Below are 20,690 nucleotides of genomic sequence, written 5' to 3' on the forward strand. Positions count from 1 at the left end.
TAGCATTCACAGAAGGCAAAGCTAGATAAAGCCCTAAGATTGAAATTTTTAGTAAATTTTAATCAAATATTCAGTCAGGCTGGATATATTTAAGAAATCTATTTGTGATTTATATTCATCGCAGTCTTACTGTATTCATTACAGGTTCCCAGTGGTCTAGCACATGTGAAAAGAGAGATTTAAAAAATAATTGATATCTCAGTAAGGGGTAATCCATAAAGTTACTGATTGCATTACCTTTTTCACTTTGAAATCCCACTTAATAAGCTCATTTGCATTAATGTATTTATTTTAAGTGCAAAACATAAACCCACTATCTTGTACATAGCTATATATAATTTTTATTCACAGGGGAATGGAAAAAATTACATGCAAAACATTCAAATCAGAATAATTTTCACAGTAAACCATTTTTTCTATGTATTGTACTTGGCTGTTCATAAGCCACATGACTGAATCCTAGCCATAAAGCTTTCTGTTAACAGAAGTCTAAATTATGTTGTATGTTCAGCAATTTACTTTATATTTCTATTCAATACCTCTGACAGATAGTGTTTATTTTTCTGACTGATCTCACTATTTTATTTTTATACACACATTTACTGATTTTATTGATCAAAAAGAGCTGAGTTTGTTTTTTAAAAAGTTCTGACTAGACCTATTTATTTGGGACTAGAGAGGTGGTTTTCAACCTTTTTTCATTTGTGGACCCGTAAAAAATGTCGAATGGAGGGGATGACCCCTTTGGAAATCTTAGACATAGTCTGTGGACCCGCAGGGGTCCGCGTACCACAGGTTGAAAACCACTGGACTAGAGCATGCTCTTTACCACCCCATGCGGAGCACCCCAAACTTAGTGCCTCTGGGAGCTCTCATATGGGGAATATTTTATGACACCATTTTCTAGGGTGCAGAAATCTCCCTGTCTCCAAGGGCTAGGCTGGTGCCTGGAGGGGCTGAACCATAGTTTCACCCACTGCCTGCCCAGTTTTTGCTCATTTTCTCTAGGGAAGAACCACTGATGTGAAACTCCTGCATACCCCTAAACATTGTGAGCTATGTTCTGGGTAGCTTTAATATCGGTTTTGGAAGGAGTGGGGCAAGGGGAGATCATTACTCTGTCCTATTCCACAGTGCATGACTATGGTACAGCTAAGCACAATCTGGCCTTCTCTGCATTATCACTTGGCAATTACTATTAAATGTAATATTTTATTGCTTTTTAAAGTAGAAAAAGTAAATACATTTCCAAAACGTAGGTCTTGGACTTGCATTCCTTTCACACTCAAAATTCAAATTGCTTCAGTGGGAGTTTCAGGAGCACAATATATAGAGGACTGACCTTTTATCTTTATGGGTCTGATCCTGCCAAGTGCTGAGCACATTCAGCAAAGTACTGAAAAACCCTGTTGGGAACTGGAGATGCTCAGCACTTCATAACACCAAGCCCCTAAATTCCTAACTGAGGGCCAAATTCTACATTCACTTATGCCCTGTGCAACTTCAATGAAGTTAATGGGGTTGAATGAGGCCTAGATTAACACAGTATTTGGTCACATATTTCATTTTTTTTTTAAATATAAGAATGTTCGTAATTTTTCATAGGGCCCAAAATTACACAAATGGATTTCAGTCGGAACAGGAGTGGATGCTCTACCACACACCAAACTTTTCCAGCATGACAATCTGTTGCTCAAGAGTAGCTTTTTAAAATTTATCTTAAGGGATAATGTGCTGTAAAGTTTAAAAATTAATTTTACTCTATTACCCTTTTTTATTTACTGATTATTGTTACTAGCAAACAGCATAGTTATCAAGAGATGGATTTATCTTTATAATATATGTTTATCTTTCTTAGATAACTGATATTACTTATGTATGATATTAAACCTGCATTAGTCCCCCTGTTCCCATTGGACTTTGGGTCTAATTTTGGTAATCTTATCAAATATGTTTTCATATCTAAGTCTACTTTAGGCAGTAAATTCATACTGGATCACTTTAGTGCGTATAGGGAATACACAATGGTGTGGTTTGAAATGAAAGTTGTGTTAGCGTAGATGTAGGATGGGTACACCTTGATCATGAAAAGCAAAGCTGGCAGTGAGTTTTGTAGGTCATTCCATGAGTGCTGATTTTAGTTTATCCCACCGTCACAGTATCATGTATCGTGCATATACTGCATATAATACATATGCAGTATATGCACGATACATGATAGTGTGAGGGTGGGATAAAGGTAATGCAATCAGTAAACATCTCTTAGAAACACTTAAGAGAGTTTTTAAGTTATTTTTTTAACCTCTGCCATAGGGGTGGTGTAAAGTTAGTGTAATTGTATAAATTAGTTTTACTATTCCTCTGTGGTTCTGGAATGACCCAAAGGGTCTATAGTAGAGGCAATAGTATGGGCCCCCATTTATAGTCCTGCAGGATTATGAGATAATGAATTTTTAAATTGACATTTTTATGTCTAGAAAAAATATTGCCCATCCTAAGCCTGGGACAGGGGACATTTGGGGGAAATTCCATTCTTGGCAAGAGAAGAAAAATTTTCCCTGGCAAGTTGACATTTTTAAAAAAATAAAAACATTTATGATGGTTTATTTGAAACTTTGGAGGAGTACAAAATGCCAGAATAAGTTTCAGAGAAGATGAATTAGTGGACAGAGGACTGGTGAGGTGATCAACGGAGCATAATAATTTCACTTATCTTATGGTTCTACAGTTTATTTCATGGGGTATTTTATATAAAATATATGCGTGTGTCACTTAGGACTGGACTCTCCAGTCCTCTGTATACCTGCACCTCCTGAGCAGCACAAAGGATCAAGCGACTGTCCTTAACTTTCCCACTGATGATTTTGCCAATATGTTTGAGTCCCCAGTGGGCATAGAACCAGCAGAGTTGGCTCCTAATTCTCCTCTTCCCCACAGGTTCTAATACAGGGGCTGGGGAGAGTGAGGAGTTATTGCTGGCTGATGCAAAATTAAAGCAGACCCCAGCTTGCTCTAAATTGTATGTAGGGCTGAGACTCAGGGACTGACAGCCTCCCATGTGCTCTATTTAGCTGAGTACCTGCCCCATAACATGGCATTGTTTTTAGATAAGCCACCTGAATGTAATGGCCATCATGCTATACAACCTTTTCATATGCATTGTTTTGTGTTGATTGGATCATCAACTCAGTGAATTACAATTCTGTTTGTATGCTTATGCTGGTATGGGAGACAGAGAAAATGTAAAGGTCAAAATGATTCCAGCTCAATACATAAAAAGAGTAATTAACCAAATCATAGAAGTCATAGAAGGAAGATCTATTTTGTCTCAATAGGAAATCAGTTTCTAGGAACATAGGACTTGCCATACTGGATCGGGCTGGTAGTCCATCTGGCACAACACTAGATGTTTCAGAGCAAAGCTACTGTGATCAGTAAACATACTTATCTATTTAGCATATAGTACCATAAGACATGGGATCCCCATTTGACACACAATCAAATGCAAAAGGAGTATCCTGCATTTCCTTGTGTTCTACGGCATTCTTGCTTTACAAATTGCCTTCATACAGAAATAGTTATAGTCTAAAGGAAATTTAGGTGAAAATTAATTTTTTGATGTATGGCTCAAAAATATTCTGTAGAAATATCTATTCAGTTAAAAAATATATTTAATTATAGTCCTGATCTTGAAAGCAGTAAGAGTTTTGCCAGTGATTTCTAAAGGAAGCAAGATTGGTATTGCTTATTTAATTTAAATGATAAATCCAATATGATAAACTAAGTATTTAATTGCATGTAGTGCAATTAGCGACTGTCACCAGGGCCACACTTCTCCTTTGCTCCAAAGCATGCATTGCCGTGCTCAGTCTTTTGCAAGGAGGTTTATTTGCTCAACAGGTTAACAAACAAACCAAAAAACAATCTTAACTCATTCCTTAGCCTCAGGCCACCCCTCCCAGGAGTCTCTAGTTCTCCTGCTTCTGGCAGTTTACCAGTCTGTCAGTTGCTCCCTTCTTAGGGCAACAGCCCCCAGGGCTGCTTCCCTGAGCCCCTTACTCCAGGTACCCACCACTCCAGTTTGGCTGTCACAATCCATCTCTCCCAGTTGCTCACTAACAGTGCATTTATAGGACCAGGTGTAGCCCAGCTCTCTTAAATTGGCTGGATTGGGCTCACCTACTCTGGTCTAGGGAGCTAGTCCTAGGGTATGTCTATACTACCCGCTGGATGGCGGGCAGTGATCGATCCAGCGGGGGTTGATTTATCGTGTCTAGTCTAGATGCGCGCTCCCATCGACTCCTGTACTCCACTGCCGCGAGAGGCGCAAGCAGAGTCGACGGGGGAGCAGCAGTAGTTGACTCAGCGCAGTGAAGACACCGCGGTGAGTAGGTCTAAGTACGTCGACTTCAGCTACGTTATTTACGTAGCTGAAGTTGTGTAACTTAGATCAATTCCCCGCCCCCCCTCCCCCCGCAGTGTAGACCAGGCCTTAAAGTCAATACACAGGGACCAGCTACTTTGAGAGAGATTGGTGATTAAAAGGCAACAAGTAGAATTTGGGAAAAATTACTCTTTGGCATCCAACTTTGCTTCTATTTAGGCAACGACAAAACTCGTATTGACTTTGATGGGTACAAGATCAGACCCTATATGCAGGGATACAGGGAGGGTTAAAGTTTTTGACAGATGAAGTAAAATTTGCCTCAGCTTCATTTTTTTTAGTAAAGTCTCTTTATTTATCCTCAGGAAAGAAGGCGAGAATTTGAAAAGAATCTACAAAAGGCTGGTCTGGAACTAGAAACAGAAGACAAAAAGGTAAAAAAAACAGTGTTCTCGTCCTAATGAGCAAAATAGGACCAAATAACTGAATTTTCAGATTGCTAGATAGTACATTTGTTGGTCTGTTCCGACAAGATTTTATCCACCATTGTATCAGTGGTTATAGGGGATTTCAGTACTTCAAACCATGTGAGTAACTGAAGTTAAACAGGCTAATATAGGAGCAATTTTTCTTGATAAGTATTCTAAGCACTGTGAGAAGAGAACTGTTGTGTTTCAGGAGGAAGTGATTGTGTTTTACTCAGTAATGAAAAGGAAATGGACTCAAAATAACTGAATCGTGAATTCATTTACACAGGGAGACCAGTGTAAAAAGGAACCTCTGCTTGGGCCAGATTCTTCCTCCAGCACCTCCGCACGGCATACCAGTAACATCTGTTGAAGTCAATGGGAATTACTCATATCCTGTGGGGGATTAGGATCAGGATGGGGAAAGGCTTGGGATGGTAGTTGTGTCCATTTGTTTAGTGTTACTTTTCTGCCTCATATGATTGGGACAGCAGGGGGAGTGCTTCTCTGATCAGTGTTATCCTTACTCTACTTGAGAATAGGTGGAGCAAAATAACTTCTGACAAAACCAATGGATTCCATGAGACCCAGAGATGGGGCTCCAGTAAACCAGGGATTAAATATTACATTTTCCAGATTAAATATTACTGTTTTAGAGTCAGACCCTCACATATACTATGTGCAGAGAAATTCCAGCAGTTTCAGTACACCAATCCTAAAACTGCCCTCTCTGCTGGGAGATGGCACAGCACCATTGCATGCAAGGAGTTTTGACTGCTGTGTGGGTTTTTTATACCCTGCATAGCCTGCTCTGTAGAACCACATCATTTCCAATGCATTCAGTGTCTTCTGTGGCCTTTAAGTAGGCTGGAGAATTTGACCTTTAATGTACAAGTTTGATGCAGTTTGAAATCTCCTCATAAGCCTCTAATCAGTGCAAAGAGTACAGATACCCACTACCATCAATCATACAAGCTTTCTGGCGGAGGGAAATTTTTCCTCCTGTTTTTTCAGAATCAATGTACGCCTTTAAGATAATAAAAGAACAAAGAGAGAAAAGTTTTGGATACCGTCTGGCTTGATTTTAATCCAAAAAAACCCCCCACCTCAGTTTGACCTCAGGCTTAACTCTTCTTGTGCAGGAATCTGAAGATGGCAAAACTTATTTTGTGAAGATCCATGCCCCATGGGAGGTTCTGATCACATATGCTGAAGTGCTGAACATTAAAGCACCCATCAAGGAAAATGATATTCCCCCTACTGTAGAGAACCCATTGGACTGTATGCTTGGACCATTTAGGCTACCGGAGAAGGTGATGCACCCTGAACCAGACTACTTCACGGCACCCTTCAGCAAAAGTAGGCAGGAGCTCTACCTCATTGACAATGAGAACACCTTCTTCTCACCATCCAGGAGAAACAGAATAGTACGTATCTCAACCCATCTGTTTACAGGTGCAGGCAGAATGTAACATAGGCCTATGGGTGGGTGGGTGACTGGAGATATGTGTGATCACATATCAAACACTAAGCTGAGACAGCCATTTGAGTTCTGAATCTACAGAAGGTCAATTACTTTGATGCTGTATGGTACAGTATCTCTGGATGTTGTGTGATGAAATCTGATGTCTATGTATCTTTCTAAATACAGATGGCATTTGAGAAACCAGTTCTCATCCAGGGTGGGACAGCTGGGGCATCCTTGTTCCAGCTGGAGCCTTGAGGATCCTCTAATTTCCCCTATATTCCAGTTACTGCAATGCATTGCCTTTGAGGGGGATTGGACAGTCCCATCAGCAGTGCTCCTTCATCCATCAGTGGAGTGTGGTATTAAACCATATTATAACAGAAGAGGATTAAACTCTCTGTGTTTGCATTTTAGGTGTACTATATCCTAACACGGTGCCCCTATGGAACAGAAGAAGGGAAGAAAAAGTTTGGAATTAAAAGATTGTTAAGTAATGGCACCTACACAGCTGCTTACCCTCTCCATGATGTAAGTATTTTAGCTTTACATTCCCAAAGGTATAGCACGGTCCAGCTTTCCTCCCTCATTTGCTTTGCCTGCTGTGACATTACTGTTTCCAGTCGAAATGTATTTGGTCCCCAACCCCTTCAGCTTTTATTAGGCACTCTGATCTCCTGCCCTGTAATGCACAAGGAATATCTGCCAGCCCTATTATGCTGTTTTTGTATGCATTACAGTGCTTTTCGATATACTCAAGTGTATTGGGTTTGCCTAAGTGTTTCAGTCACAGAGTTCAGTATTGTGATTCACACTGCAATGTATTTTATAAATGTTTTTATTTTACATTGTGAGATAAATTATAATAGTAACATATTACAAAGACAGATGAAAACAAGGAAATGAATAACATCTTTAGCTGAGCCCTCTGGGTAATATCTATATGTGGTATAAAATGCCATTGAAGTACTTACACCAGGGATAAATTTGGCCCTAAAGTTTTGCGCTGTCATTTCTCCACATCAGGATGCCCTCTGGTGGCATACTGTCAGTATTGTAAAGTCTGGTTGCTTTCTCTGTTTTTTGCTTTAGGGCAGTGGTTCTCAACCTATTTACCATTGTGGGCCGCATATGCAGCTTTCTGTGTGTTCTGTGTATTATGCGCATCCACACAATATATATGCTACTTGTATGACCCTGTGGATGTCATATGGGCTGCAATTGTGTATGCGGGCCATGAGTTGAGAGTAGGGTGACCAGATGTCCCGATTTTATAGGGACAGTCCCGATTTTTGGAGCTTTTTCTTACATAGGCACCTATTACCCCCACCCCCGTCCCGATTTTTCACACTTGCTGTCTGGTCACCCTAGTTGAGAGTGACTGCTTCAAGGTATGCTTTAAACACAGAATACCTGCATATAGCCCTGCAGCCACTATTAGTGTAAACAGGAGGGAGCTGTGCTACTAAATACCAGTGTATTACACTGGAAGTTTACCTCCTAGTAGTATTTTTAATTTATTGTTTTTGTGAGGCTCTAATTTAATTCCTTATTTGTTTTTTAATAATTGTTTGAGGATAATTATGATGCCTAGTGGCATTTTAAATCACTTGTTTATTTTTTAATTTCCTTGTTTGTTTTTGACAATCCTTTGATAAGTTTCTGTCACAAGACAAATCTGAGAAAGAAAGACTCTGAAAACCAGAAACTTCTGTTGAAAGGAATGATGCCAGCTACTTGGGTGAATGGGAATTCTGGTGGTTTTCAGATTTTAAGCTTGGCAGGGTAGGACCTGTGCCATTTTTATGCTTGGCAAGCAGCAAATACATTGTGGGCAACATCACAAACAATAATAATAAATAACAGCAGTGGTGCCAAAATACAATTTTGATGCCTTTCCACACAATACCAGTATTAGCAACCTCAAGAGTTTGAAAATTGAGTGAGGCTCCCAGAATCATGATATTGACTTAAAAATCATGAGCTATTTAAAATATAATATTTGGGGTTCTTTTTAACTTACTTTCTGATTTTTGAACCAGTAGGGTGCCCTTGGGTCATATTTTCATGCTTTTTCTGAACAAACAATGAAGCCTTTAAAAAAAAAAAAAAAAAAAACAGAAGCAGAAATTCTCAATAAGGGAATGTCTAGAGCTAGAGGTGTGATTCCCAGCTCAAGGAGACATTGCCACTGGCTGTGACTGAGCTAGCGCACTAAAAATAGAGTATAGCTGTGGAGGTGTGAGCCCCAAGAGGGGCTAGCTGCCCCAAGTGTGTACCTAGGGTCTTGGATGGGATTGTACTCAGGGCGGCTAGCTGCTCCCACCGCTTAAACCATGTAGCTACACTCTATTTTTAGTGAACTAGCTCAATTACAACTAGTGCAGGTATGTCTCCTCGAGCTGGGAATTACACATCCAACTCAGAATGTAGACATACCTATAGTCATGTGACTCCAGGAGCTGGGGCTTTAAGAAATGCAATAAAAACATTGACAGCATTCCAGTCCTTCCATCCTATTCATTTCATAGGAAGCTGAAATGATCAGAAAACTCTTCTTATTCTTAGTATTCTGTCATACAATAGGAAAATCTGTGAAAGTACAGCCTACCATTGAAATGAATTAGTGTGGCAGTCTTATTTTAGAGGATGTTTGCATTATAGCCTCAGAAACTGCAGTGATAAACACAGTATAACAATCTCTGAAGAAACAGAAAATAGCTTTACGTTGTGTTATGTGTATATCTTTGCATCTCTCAATGGAAGGCCCTTGATTACGGAATTTATCACAAGAGCCTGATTCTGACCTACAAGGGATTTGGACTTGAGTCTGTTTCATGAGGTGGGGATTGTTTGGGGCTCATCTACATCAGGAAAATTTGCACTGATGTAGCTTCATCACTGCAACCTCCTAATGTAGACAGGCTACACCAATGTAAAACATGGCTTGTACCACTGCAATTTACTCCAGTAACTTACTAGAAGAAATCAGAAGTGCAAGGCCCATTTCCCAGAAGTGCAGCATCCCTACATTAAGAGTTTACACTAAATAGCTATATCAGTGCAATTTTCCTTAACGTCTAATGTATGCAGGCCTTTCATGTTGACAAGTGGTCTATGGGTCCATATATTTTAAAATATTGTGTGTTGAAAGGGCTATTCTTGGGTTGAGTTATGATGTTGAGCACCAAGTCATTTTAGCTGGCCCTAAAACTCACCCAGGATGTGTTGCTGTTATGATTTTCATATTTTAGTGTAAAGTGTTAGTCTACTGATGAGTTTCTTTGTCTCTCCTCTGATCTGTGCACATCCACACAGTGCCAATACTGGAAGAAGGCAAATGATCCAAACTGTGACAATGAGAGATACACATTGTACATGGAATGGGCCAGGTTTTTACGGTTTTACAAGGAGCAGCCTTTGGATCTCATTAGGTAAGATATGGGCTGTGAAGTGTTCATTGCACTTGGCCACATTTCATTGGTTTTCACTGCATTCATTTGTGATTTGTTCCTCCTGGGGATTTTTTATTCCTTTCTAATGTTTGAGGAAAAACAGGTGCCTAAACAGGCACATGTGCTGAGAGTACACAGTGTATGTTTTATTAGAGATGGCAAAACTCTACCTCAGATCCAAAGCCATTCAAGCCAGCCAAATGTAGAAGGGCCAGTTTTCCAGATCTGCTTCAGATGCAGAAAAAAAATTATGAGGAGTATCAGGTATTTTGTAAAATCAGTTGATCTCTTTCACCGCTTAAGGTAGAAATGTTTCAAGAACAGTCAATGAGATTTTGGCACATTGAATCTGAACTTGAAACTTAACTCTAAGTAAGCCTAAAACCCAGCACAAACCTGCCTGAGATTCAATCAGTGTCCCCTTAGTCCATTAGTTCCTTTAGTAACACACCTTGTTGCCTGTGTTATGATAAATATCCAGTTCTTTTAAAATGATCCATTTGGAGCCATTGTGAACCGTTAAATTTTATACTCTGCTATCCCCTTTTGGTGCATAACACAGGTAAATCTGTATTTTCATTGAGAGTGGGGGAAAGAGTTCCTTAAGCAAGGTATTCCTTGAAGGGAAAGCAAGGGGTAGCTTCATCTGTTCCCTAAATAAGGTCCATGTGTTGTGCTTGTTCATTGTAGCTCTCATTTATGGGCTAGATTCAGATCTCATTTATACAGCATAAATCATTGGATTTACTATTTGGTGGGGTCAAACGTTGGCCCATTGTCTTTAGTTTTGCTTGGGTCTTGCTAGTTTTGCCTTTTGAGATTTGCAGTCTTTGTGTGTTTGCCTATCCAATTGTATTCTTTGTGTGCAGGAAGTACTATGGAGAGAAGATTGGAATCTATTTTGCCTGGCTGGGTTTCTACACAGAAATGCTGTTCTTTGCAGCAGTGGTTGGCTTAATCTGTTTTCTCTATGGTTTGTTTACAATGGATGAAAATATGAGCAGGTGAGTGTAACTGCCAAAATTACATTGAAAGAGATATCTTTACCTTGTTTGTTAAAAAGCAGGATTATCGTTTTAAAATGTCTAGTTGTATAGTATCAGAGGGGTAGCCGTATTAGTCTGGATCTGTAAAAAGCAACAAAGAGTCCTGTGGCACCTTATAGACTAACAGATGTATTGGAGCATAAGCTTGCGTCTGACGAAGTGGGTATTCACCCACGAAAGCTTATGCTCCAATACACCTGTTAGTCTATAAGGTGCCACAGGACTCTTTGTTGCTAGCTGTATACTGTGTTTTTAGGGCATCGCATTTTCATAACTGCTTATGTTCAGTATTTTTTGTATATGTAGAAGTCCTAATTTGTACTAACATTTACCAACAAAAAAAATTACAAGTAGGAATTATTCTGAAAATACAAAGCCAACTAAAGAATGTAGTTTTGCTCATTATAGAAAAGCAGCAAACATAAAATGTTTTTAAGCAGAGGGGGAAATTCTGCTCTGTTACTCCCAGACAACCGCCAGTCGCTTAAATGGGGTTGCACAAATAGAGCACAACTGTCCACTGTACAGTAAAATCTAACATATAGTTGGAAGTTGAAATTTTTGTTTTAATTTGGCAAAGGGTTTTCTCTCTGCTCGTATCCGGGCAACGCTGTGGCCGGTAGGGTCCTCAGGATACTGCCGTTTCTGCCCGTTTAAGCTTCTCTCCCATTAAGATTGTTTATGTATCACTGTTCATTGTTGCCTTAGACCCTCCAGTTTTGATCCATCTTGTAGAGAAAGCTATTTTGCCTCCTTCAGAGGGCCATCAATGGTGAATAATTACCAAAATGTCCAGGAGCAATACAGAGAACATCCCGCATCAGAGATGAACCAGGCTTCACATGTAGTGGACATTCGAAGTTTGTTTTGGTCTCTGACGTGTGTAGCTAAAAAGTACATTCAGGAATGGGTACCTCTGTGCCCTGTTCTGCTGAATAATGCCAGTATGAAACTTGTGTTATATTCATAATATCCTATATTCTTCCTGAAAGATCCCTATGCACATTCAGACTTAAATGGTCATTAAAAAGTATACACACAGGTCATTTCACCTAGTCCATCAATACAGCTGCTTATGATTAAAAAATGGAAGCTGCTTAACATCATACAGCAACACTACACAACAATATAGAACAGGAAGTAAAAAGAAGAAGCAAGTTGAAATTACAAAAAAGTGCTATGAGATCTTTAGTGACCAGATTAGAAAGAACCTTTGTTTATATCTCATCTGAAAGACTGTACATCCAGCACAGTGCCTCCCGAACAGAATGCTGAAGTACTGATTCAGTACTGACACAGAGAGAAGCATGGCACCAAGTGAATCACCAACTCCATCTCCAGGAGCAACTGGGTTTTTCCTGGAGGTTTCTCTGGCCCTGCTACAGTTGTATCAGTGTATGTAACCTTGACACATCATCAGCAAAGCTAAAAACCCATAAGTTTGAATGAATGAAGCTTTGATCTTTTTCCAAAAGAAATGTCATATTGAGCTTCTGAAGAAAATGTAAAACCATCTTCTTCTCCTCAGCACAGAAATCTGTGCCCCTGCGATTGGAGGAGAGATCATCATGTGTCCTCTTTGTGATGAGAAGTGTGAGTACTGGAAGCTAAACACCACATGTGAATCCTCAAAGGTCTGTATCCAACTCTGCAATTATTTGTCATGTTCTGCTTTATTTAAAACTGTTCTGTCACTGAATTGTCCTGTCCCTGTGTGTTTCTGTTACAGTACTCCCATTTGTTTGATAACGTGGCAACACTTTTTTTTGCAATTTTCATGGGCATATGGGGTGAGTACATTTGATAACAAAGTTTTTAAATAAAGCAATGGGGAGATCTTGACTAAACCTTTCAGGGACATTGGGAAAGCCATTTTGTTTTGCCTTAAATCTAGAAATATTTACCCCATCAAAGAATAAAAATAATTTAAAGTTGTGGAGGAATTGCTCTTTACAGAAAACATAACCTAGTACCTTAAACAACCTACACACCTGGTGCAATGCAATTAAAAGACTGTGTTTTTGCAGAATTGTTTATCTGCAGGTCACTCCTAATGTTACAATTATTATTTTCTTTTAACAACCTAATTTGTAGTGAACACATTGCTAGTTTCTTCCCTACATGACAACAGGTTTTATACAGTTGTAAGCAATTCAGACTGTGTTCTCTCTTTTCTCCTGATCCTTGCAATAAAGTTTCTCTTTCTAACCCTATGAAGCAAATTTCTTCTACTTCTGATTGATGGCTGCCACAAGCAGAAAGTAATACATAGGCTCAAATAATGCATTATTATAGGTAGCCTTAGGACCAGGACCTGTACATTGTCCCTCTTTTGCACCAGGGAAATCAGACAACGAGTGTATTTTGAAGATACAGAAGGCAGATGTATTTAACTGAGTTGTCTTCTCTGTGATGAGACTTCCTGTAAGCATGTATTTGTCATTGTTTTATTCATACCATTTAACATATCCATTTTAGATACAAAATTCTATTTACTTTAATGCTTGTTCTTTTGTTAAATTTCATATGCATCTTTGTAAATGTCAGTGAGAGCATGCTTCTTATTATTTCCTATTCTTTACCTTAATTAATGAAGAACCTTCTTTCCCGTTTGGGTGACTAAAGCATGAAAGAATGTATCAAATGTCTTAGCCCACCAGAAATAACCATATTACAGAGTTTCCATTATCCCACAAAGGTCTGTCTATCATATGTCTATTTACCATCTTAGCATCTAGGCACCATCTTTTGCACTGGGATCTTTCAGGAAATTTCAGAATGAATAGATTTTGTAAGCCTGGGTTCTTCAAGATCTGTCTTACTTTTAAACACTGTCCCTTGAATGGCATAAATAAGTTTATATTTCCAGAATGCTCTACCAAGGCTTATAGAGCACAACAACATAAACTCTTTCTTGTGTATGTTCAACCCACAAACTCTTACCAACTCAGATACAGACATTTCAGGTTACCAGAGGTTTGCAGTATTTTAGATCAGTTTGTAGAGGGCTTTTTGAAGCTTTTTAGATGCCTCGTCATTTTTATATAAATATACACACACGCCTCTACACCCTGCTATTTCAAAAAAGAAAGTTCTTAAGCCAAGCTCTCCCTTGACTTTGAGAAACATCAAAAGCTCAGTATCTTCAAAATTCCATCTTATCAAAATAACCCTCAAAAGAGCATCTGACGCTTCATGAAAAACTTTGGAAAGCATTCTACTGAAAAACCGTTCAGCTTATCTATAATAAAGATGTTTCCATAATGGATTCTTGTACCCAACGGCCTAGGTTGAAATATCCCAGCTTATTTGTTAGTTCTGTGTGGCTGCTTGTGTTTTAACTAATCACTGTAATAAAATGTGTGTGTCTTATCTAGTGCGGTCATGAGGGCTTGCTACTTTGTCATCTACTCTCTACTCACATTTACACTTCAGTTTACCAATAAATATATCTAATTCATATTATAGCTCTTAGCAGTGAGTTTTCTTTTGTGGCTGATATACTGAATGAACATCAGGCAAATCACATTGAGAGAAGAAGTAATAGAATAGCAATCATGAGACACGGGAGAGAAGGGTTGTTTAATTTGGGTGGTATCTAGAACCTACCAGTCAGTTCACTTTTCATAACATGGTTTATTTGACACTTTTCACTTACAGTAACACTTTTCTTGGAGTTTTGGAAGCGGCGACAAGCTAGACTCAAATACGAATGGGATTTGGTTGATTTTGAAGAGGAACAGCAACAGCTCCAGCTGAGGCCAGAATATGAAGCCAAATGTACCCGCAAGAAAAAGAATCCAGTGACTCAGGTAATTTAAAAAAAAAAATGCTCAGTGTGAGAAGATGTCTGTTGAGTGGACACCAAAATGAACAAAACTTTATGCTAAAATTCCATACTAACTTTTTTGTAATGTGATGGTTCTATCTTAGGAACTAGTTAGCATCTAATTGCTGAGTAAAGATCTGTGACACTATGGTGGCAGTGAACCACTTGAATGAGGACAAATCAGACTTTCAGGTACTGTGCTACACGAAGCAATGAGGCACATTCTGCTGTCTGTTATACCAGGAGCAATCTGGAGTAAATCCACTCAAGTCAGTGAAATTTTCTCTCATTTACTGTGGTGTCTGACAGCTGGTTGAAAAATGGATAAGCACTCGGACATTATGGTGATGATGGTTATAGAAGAACCAAGATATATAGAGAGCGTCAAAAAGATGTTGCAAACACTTGGTGAAATTATTTTCCTTGTTTTTCATCAGAATGATTGTACATTAAATTTTTTCAACAAGCCCTATATCTGGGAGTAGAAAGTTTGGCATATAGAACTTTATAGGACTAAATTCAGTCAGCCCAGACCCCGTGCAACCTCAGTGAACACAATAGAAACACATCAGGTTTAAACTAGGGCAGAATCTGGCCCCATAACTTGTCACTTATTATTTTCTTGCAGCAGGTAGCTGCATGGTAAGTAGTCAAGTTTTCACTCTTTACATGAATGTAATGTGACAAATAGATAGATAGACATGCACACACAATGTAGCTAAGGAGAAATGACCAATCAACAGATGTTTGCTGTCTGCATGATAAGGAATGCGGCAAAGCAATGGAAAGTACTAGGTATAGAAGAGGAAAAGTCTGCTGCACAGAGATAGCAAAAGTCATACTGGCTTTTAGGTTTCCGTGCAGTAGACATTTTTGTTTACTTAAAGGAATGCTGAATACAGAAATGATATAACACAAACTGAAGTATCCCTCCTCTCTGTTTCCAGTTGAAACAAACCTATAATTTTTCCTAATGAAAGAAAACACATTTGTTGTCTTCATTGCAGAATGGAATGGAAGACAAATAACTCCTCACACAAAAAAGATGCAGAAAAGGTGGCTAGGTGTTGTGTTTGTCCTCTGATGGCTAAACTTGCTTGTGTTAAGTGCTGGGGAAGTAAACCTTGTGGAGGCCCATGATATGAGTCTGAAGTTTAATTTGGGATGCAGTTAAATGTTATGTGCTTGTTAGTTTTTCCATTATCAAATTTTTAAGCAGGTGTTAATTTGCAGGTTTCTAGAATATATGATTGAGATTTCTTGTATTCTGGAATAGCCCCCGTCATCTTAAAATGGACTGTTTCAGTCACACTCTTTGTCCCTGGAACTATGTTTTAAGTAGTTCCTTTTCACCAGTCATGCAAATAGACACATGAAAGTAACACATTTTTCAGAGGAAACATTTCAATTTAGCCATGGCTGTTAAAACAACATACTGTTATATGAACAACATGGCCCTTCCCTTCAAGCCTCCTTACTTTTTAGGAGAAATGTACATTGACCTTTTTTTCTCACTGAGAGTTTTTCTACTTATGCTAGGGCACCATTGTCATTTTTATGCCTCAGTGTGATATGCACTCCAACAGTGAAATAAATATCTCTGAAGATCACACAGCATGACTGCTTGAGCACGAGGCCATGGGTGTAGCTCTGTGGAGGTTTTGTTTTTAGATTGATCAAAAGAACATTTCAGGCAAGTAACTGTTTTTGACTACTGGATCAAACTAATTGGAAAGGAACATCTGCCTGTTTAATAATATATGTTGACCTGTGTCCCTGTCTATGCTTAGGGCTAAATACTTTCCCTTCTTGTATAGCTCCACAGTACCCACAAAGCAGCAGAACCACTGTGATTCTACTATGTAGGGAGGAAAGGCTATGGGAAAGTCACACAACTCTTGTGTCTTGCAGAGCAGTGTGCTGCAGCCTCACTGTCCATGACAAAGCATAGTGGGTTTTGGACCGGGAAGTAAGGGCATGACTAGTGGACAGTGATTGTGTACATCTACTGGCCTAAAATTCCAGTGTTGGGTTATGGAGGGTGAAGCAAACATAGATGCTTATAGAGTTACATATAAGCTATAGTTGCAGCTTATCTGGAGCAGATTTGCTGGTGCCGCTAGACTCAGAAAGGATTCCATCACCCCCAAAAACATGGTGGACCCCTGTGCAAAATTGTTTATTTTGTCTTTGTACAGGAAATCAGGAGTTGGCTATCAGTGTATTTTCTTGTCTCAAACATGAAAATCGAGCATGGAGTTATAAGACAGACTAAGAAATCAATGCATAGCTGTTTTTTTTTCTTTGAGCATGTATTGACATTTGCCTTTAAAACCTTAATTACCTTCTGATCCTTTTCTTTATGACAAAGAGCATTTGTTATCTTTGCAGATTTTCAGAGGCTTTTGTAGCAATCCCTGTCAGTGCTCAGCCATAGAAAATTATACAGATTAGCCACACTGTAGCTTCATTTCCTTTCATTATCTAATGTGTGGTACTGAAAGTGTGAAGGGACATTGGTTTCAAACAGATTAATTTTGTAAACTGAAAAGGTAATATAGATACAGTTCACTGAATTTAGAGAGCACTGAGGCTAGCTTTGCTTCAATTGTAAAACCAATTTCTCATCACTACTTGCAAAGATTCAAGGTCTTTGCCCCTAACTGGATACACTGATACAGAAATTACCCATTGCGAGAAAGTAATCTTCACCTTGTTTGCTATTTCTGCTGACTTAGCATCACAATAGTCAATGGTGAAAATACTGAACTAGTTCATAACAGGTCAAATTCTTCTTTCACTGGCTTCAGTATATGTGCAAATGAAGGAGAATTTGGCCCAGAAATTTTAAGGCTTGGTCACTGTACAGCATCAGTTCTTAAGTAGTAAACTAACTGTGTGTCAAATAGCCTAAAATAGTTCTGAGACAGTGATTCCTAAAAGGAAATTGTGTATCCCTTATGAGAAATACTTGCTTGAACTGCATATTATGGGCCTAAATAAATCCTCGAATATTTGTATACATATCACATTAACTTCAGTTGTTTTTATAATTCCGTTAAGGAGGAAGACTTTTATTGTATACTGTCACTGAATATAACTTATGCCAATCAAGCTGCAAGAGTGCTCAGAATTATTCATTGATAAAAGTGTGTTAAGTACATTTTAGACAGTAATATCTCTCACCCATAAAAGTACAGCACTATACACTTCAAATTCAAATTGTGTCTTGTGGACAAATTGGTCTTCTGCTGGCTAAAGAATGTTGTCATTTGTCTCAGTTATGAACAGCCCTCACATAAAATGATTGATACTATGTGATTGACGCAAAAGAAAATGCTTTTCCCAGTTACACTGAGATACGTTCACTGAATCCAGTAAAATTACTCTGCATTACACCAGGGTAACTGAGAGCAGTATTCTGTCCAGTATTGGTGGTTTTGTATAACAGAAATAAAGTAGTGTGAAGAAAATGCCTGAGGTCCAATATCACCTTATTTCAAAACAAGCATCTACTTTGTCTCAGTAGTTATATGGTATTATTAGTAGTAGTAGCAGTACTAATATTTGTATTGTGGTAGTGCCTAGAGACCCCACTCAGGGATCAGAGCCCCATTGTGGAAAGCATTGTACACAGACATAATGAGAAAACAACGCTTGTCCTAGAGCAGGGGTGGGCAGACTATGGCCCGGGGGCCACATCCGGCCCTTCAGACATTTTAATCCTGCCCTCGAGCTCCCACCGGGGAGCGGGGTCCAGGGCTTGCCCTGCTCCACGTGTGCCGTGGCTCCACATGGCTCTGGAAGCAGCGGCATGTCCCCCCTCCGGCTCCTACGCATAGAGGAAGCCAGGGGGCTCCGCACGTTGCCTCCGCCCCAAGCGCTGCCCCCGCAGCTCCCATTGGCCCAGGCAGCACGCAGAGCCACCTGGCCGTGCTCTGGGTAGGTGCTGGAGGGGGGACATGCCGCTGCTTCTGGGAGCTGCTTGAGATAAGAGCCCTCCAGAGCCTGCACACCTGACCCCCTCCCATACTCCAACCCCCAGCTCTGATCCCCCTCCCGCCCTCCGAACCCCTTGGTCCCAGCCCGGAGCACCCTCCTGCACCCCCAACCCTCCAGCCCCACCCCAGAGCCTGCACCTCCAGCTGGAGCCCCCACACCCCAACCCCCAAATTTGTGAGCATTCATGGCCCACCATACAATTTCCGTATCCAGATGTGGCCCTTGGGCCAAAAAGTTTGCCCACCCACCCCTGTCCTAGAGAGTTCCACGCTATGGAGACTATATGACTAGATGACCCTTCTTCTAACCCTATGATTTCTATACCAGCGGGATAGCTTTGTAGTGTAGATGCAGCCTATACCACAGAATGTTTCTTTCTGTAAGTGTAGGAACACCACCTCCCTGAATGAAATTATCTATGTCTGCGGAAGCTGTCTTCCATCGACAGACCTGTGTCTACACTGGGGATTTTGTTGGCATAGTGATGTCAGTCGGGGCTGTGGTTTTTTCACACCCTTGATCAATGTAGCTGTGTTTTTTTCACACCCTTGACCTGTATAACTTTTTCAGTGTAGACGAGGCCTAAGTAACATAATTATCAGATTATATGTGCTGTACTAATTTCTCTGCCCTTGGTATTAGCCCTTGTTAATCCATCTGATCTGATATTTTAGGAGTCAGAAATGGTTGCTAAAAAGAGGACATTACATGAAAATGGGAAACTGTTCTTGTGCTATATGGGAATAATCTTTTGGGTAAGATATAGCTGCATGATAGTGCAGTTAGACTGGCAACTAATAAACTTAACCATTTCTTCAACTGAAAAAAAGGATTTGAAGAAGTGGAGTAAAATGCTTTGTGGCTGTGTGGAACAACTTAGTACATCTAAGTAAACATTTATTGTAAGAAACCTTGATGTGAAAAACACTGAAAACAGTAATGAAATTTTGAAGCCAGAGCTGTATTACAACTGACCTGGAACTATAGTAGTAATTCTCTCTTGTTCTCAATATCAAACACTGTTAATTGGAGAAAGTAAACACAATCGTCCTTCAGGCACTGTGACTGATTTTGTTTAACCTATTCTTCCTGGTTATTGGCTTTATTATTGATACTGTTTATTGGCCTCTTCACTTCTGATTTCTTTGCTACCACATGCAAACCATACAACATACATTCTTCAGAATGAAAGGGGTTAAAATGATTTTCATAGGATGTTTGCTTTCACACAGCTGTTCCAGGCATTGTGTGCTGCTTGGGGTCCAAATATGTATGTGGATTGTGAACTGTGCTGTGCTTGCTTGACTGTTGCAGGAGATGGAGCCTTATTTGCCTCTAACTAGCCAGGCTGTACGGTTCTGCATCTCAGGAACTACAGTGTTGTTCTGGGTGAGCATCTTTTTGAATCATCACTTTAACATGTATTACAATCGCTGATCTTCACTATCACATTAACTTGTATTACAGTGTTTGTTTTAGATCTCCCAATTAATACTATCCTGCATGTTTCTTGCTGTCATGCAAAGTACACTTTAATTTATATGGAGAAGATAAAGATCTTGAAGATCTATCAGTAACTAAAGATTTGGTGAGTTTTGCTAGGTTAGGGCCAAATTTCACCTGGGCTCACACCTTAGTGTAACCCAATTATCGTTGAAAAAATCTAATACAGAAAACTGCATGGATTATCATGTTTAAAAATAAAAAGGGAAATTTTTTTGCTAAGATCAAATGTAGTGTCAGTTTGATAGATATATAAACAGATAGTGAGTTTGCAGGGAGATGAACTACCCAGTACTATTATAATTATTATAAATTATTTGTACTACCATGCACATTGGAGCCCTAGTCATGGAGCAGAACCTTGTTGTGCTAGATGCTGTACAGACACAGAAAAAATAATTTAACAGGTGTTTTCCATCTCTAAGTCTATAGTCCAATGTCTTCCCACACATGTATTTTGAATAGAATTATTATACTGTCAAACTTCTATGCTGATAAAATACTTTTGGTGGATTATGTAACTAATATAACAGGGTATT

At 39.4% G+C, this 20,690-nt stretch overlaps 1 protein-coding gene across 2 annotated transcripts in view; it reads left to right on the plus strand.

The window, feature by feature from the left end:
* Positions 1 to 20,690, plus strand: part of ANO5 (anoctamin 5) — a 94,711-nt gene that overhangs the window by 56,415 nt on the left and 17,606 nt on the right. For both annotated transcript variants that reach the window (XM_065403062.1, XM_065403063.1), the window contains 9 exons: positions 4,750 to 4,818; positions 5,994 to 6,278; positions 6,734 to 6,847; positions 9,635 to 9,750; positions 10,641 to 10,775; positions 12,346 to 12,451; positions 12,547 to 12,607; positions 14,478 to 14,629; positions 19,963 to 20,037. In XM_065403062.1, the coding sequence (XP_065259134.1) occupies positions 4,750 to 4,818; positions 5,994 to 6,278; positions 6,734 to 6,847; positions 9,635 to 9,750; positions 10,641 to 10,775; positions 12,346 to 12,451; positions 12,547 to 12,607; positions 14,478 to 14,629; positions 19,963 to 20,037 (1,113 nt within the window). The remainder of the gene's footprint in view (positions 1 to 4,749; positions 4,819 to 5,993; positions 6,279 to 6,733; positions 6,848 to 9,634; positions 9,751 to 10,640; positions 10,776 to 12,345; positions 12,452 to 12,546; positions 12,608 to 14,477; positions 14,630 to 19,962; positions 20,038 to 20,690) is intronic.

This window comes from Emys orbicularis, chromosome 4 (genome assembly GCF_028017835.1).
Source record: "Emys orbicularis isolate rEmyOrb1 chromosome 4, rEmyOrb1.hap1, whole genome shotgun sequence".
Classification (NCBI taxonomy): domain Eukaryota; kingdom Metazoa; phylum Chordata; order Testudines; family Emydidae; genus Emys; species Emys orbicularis.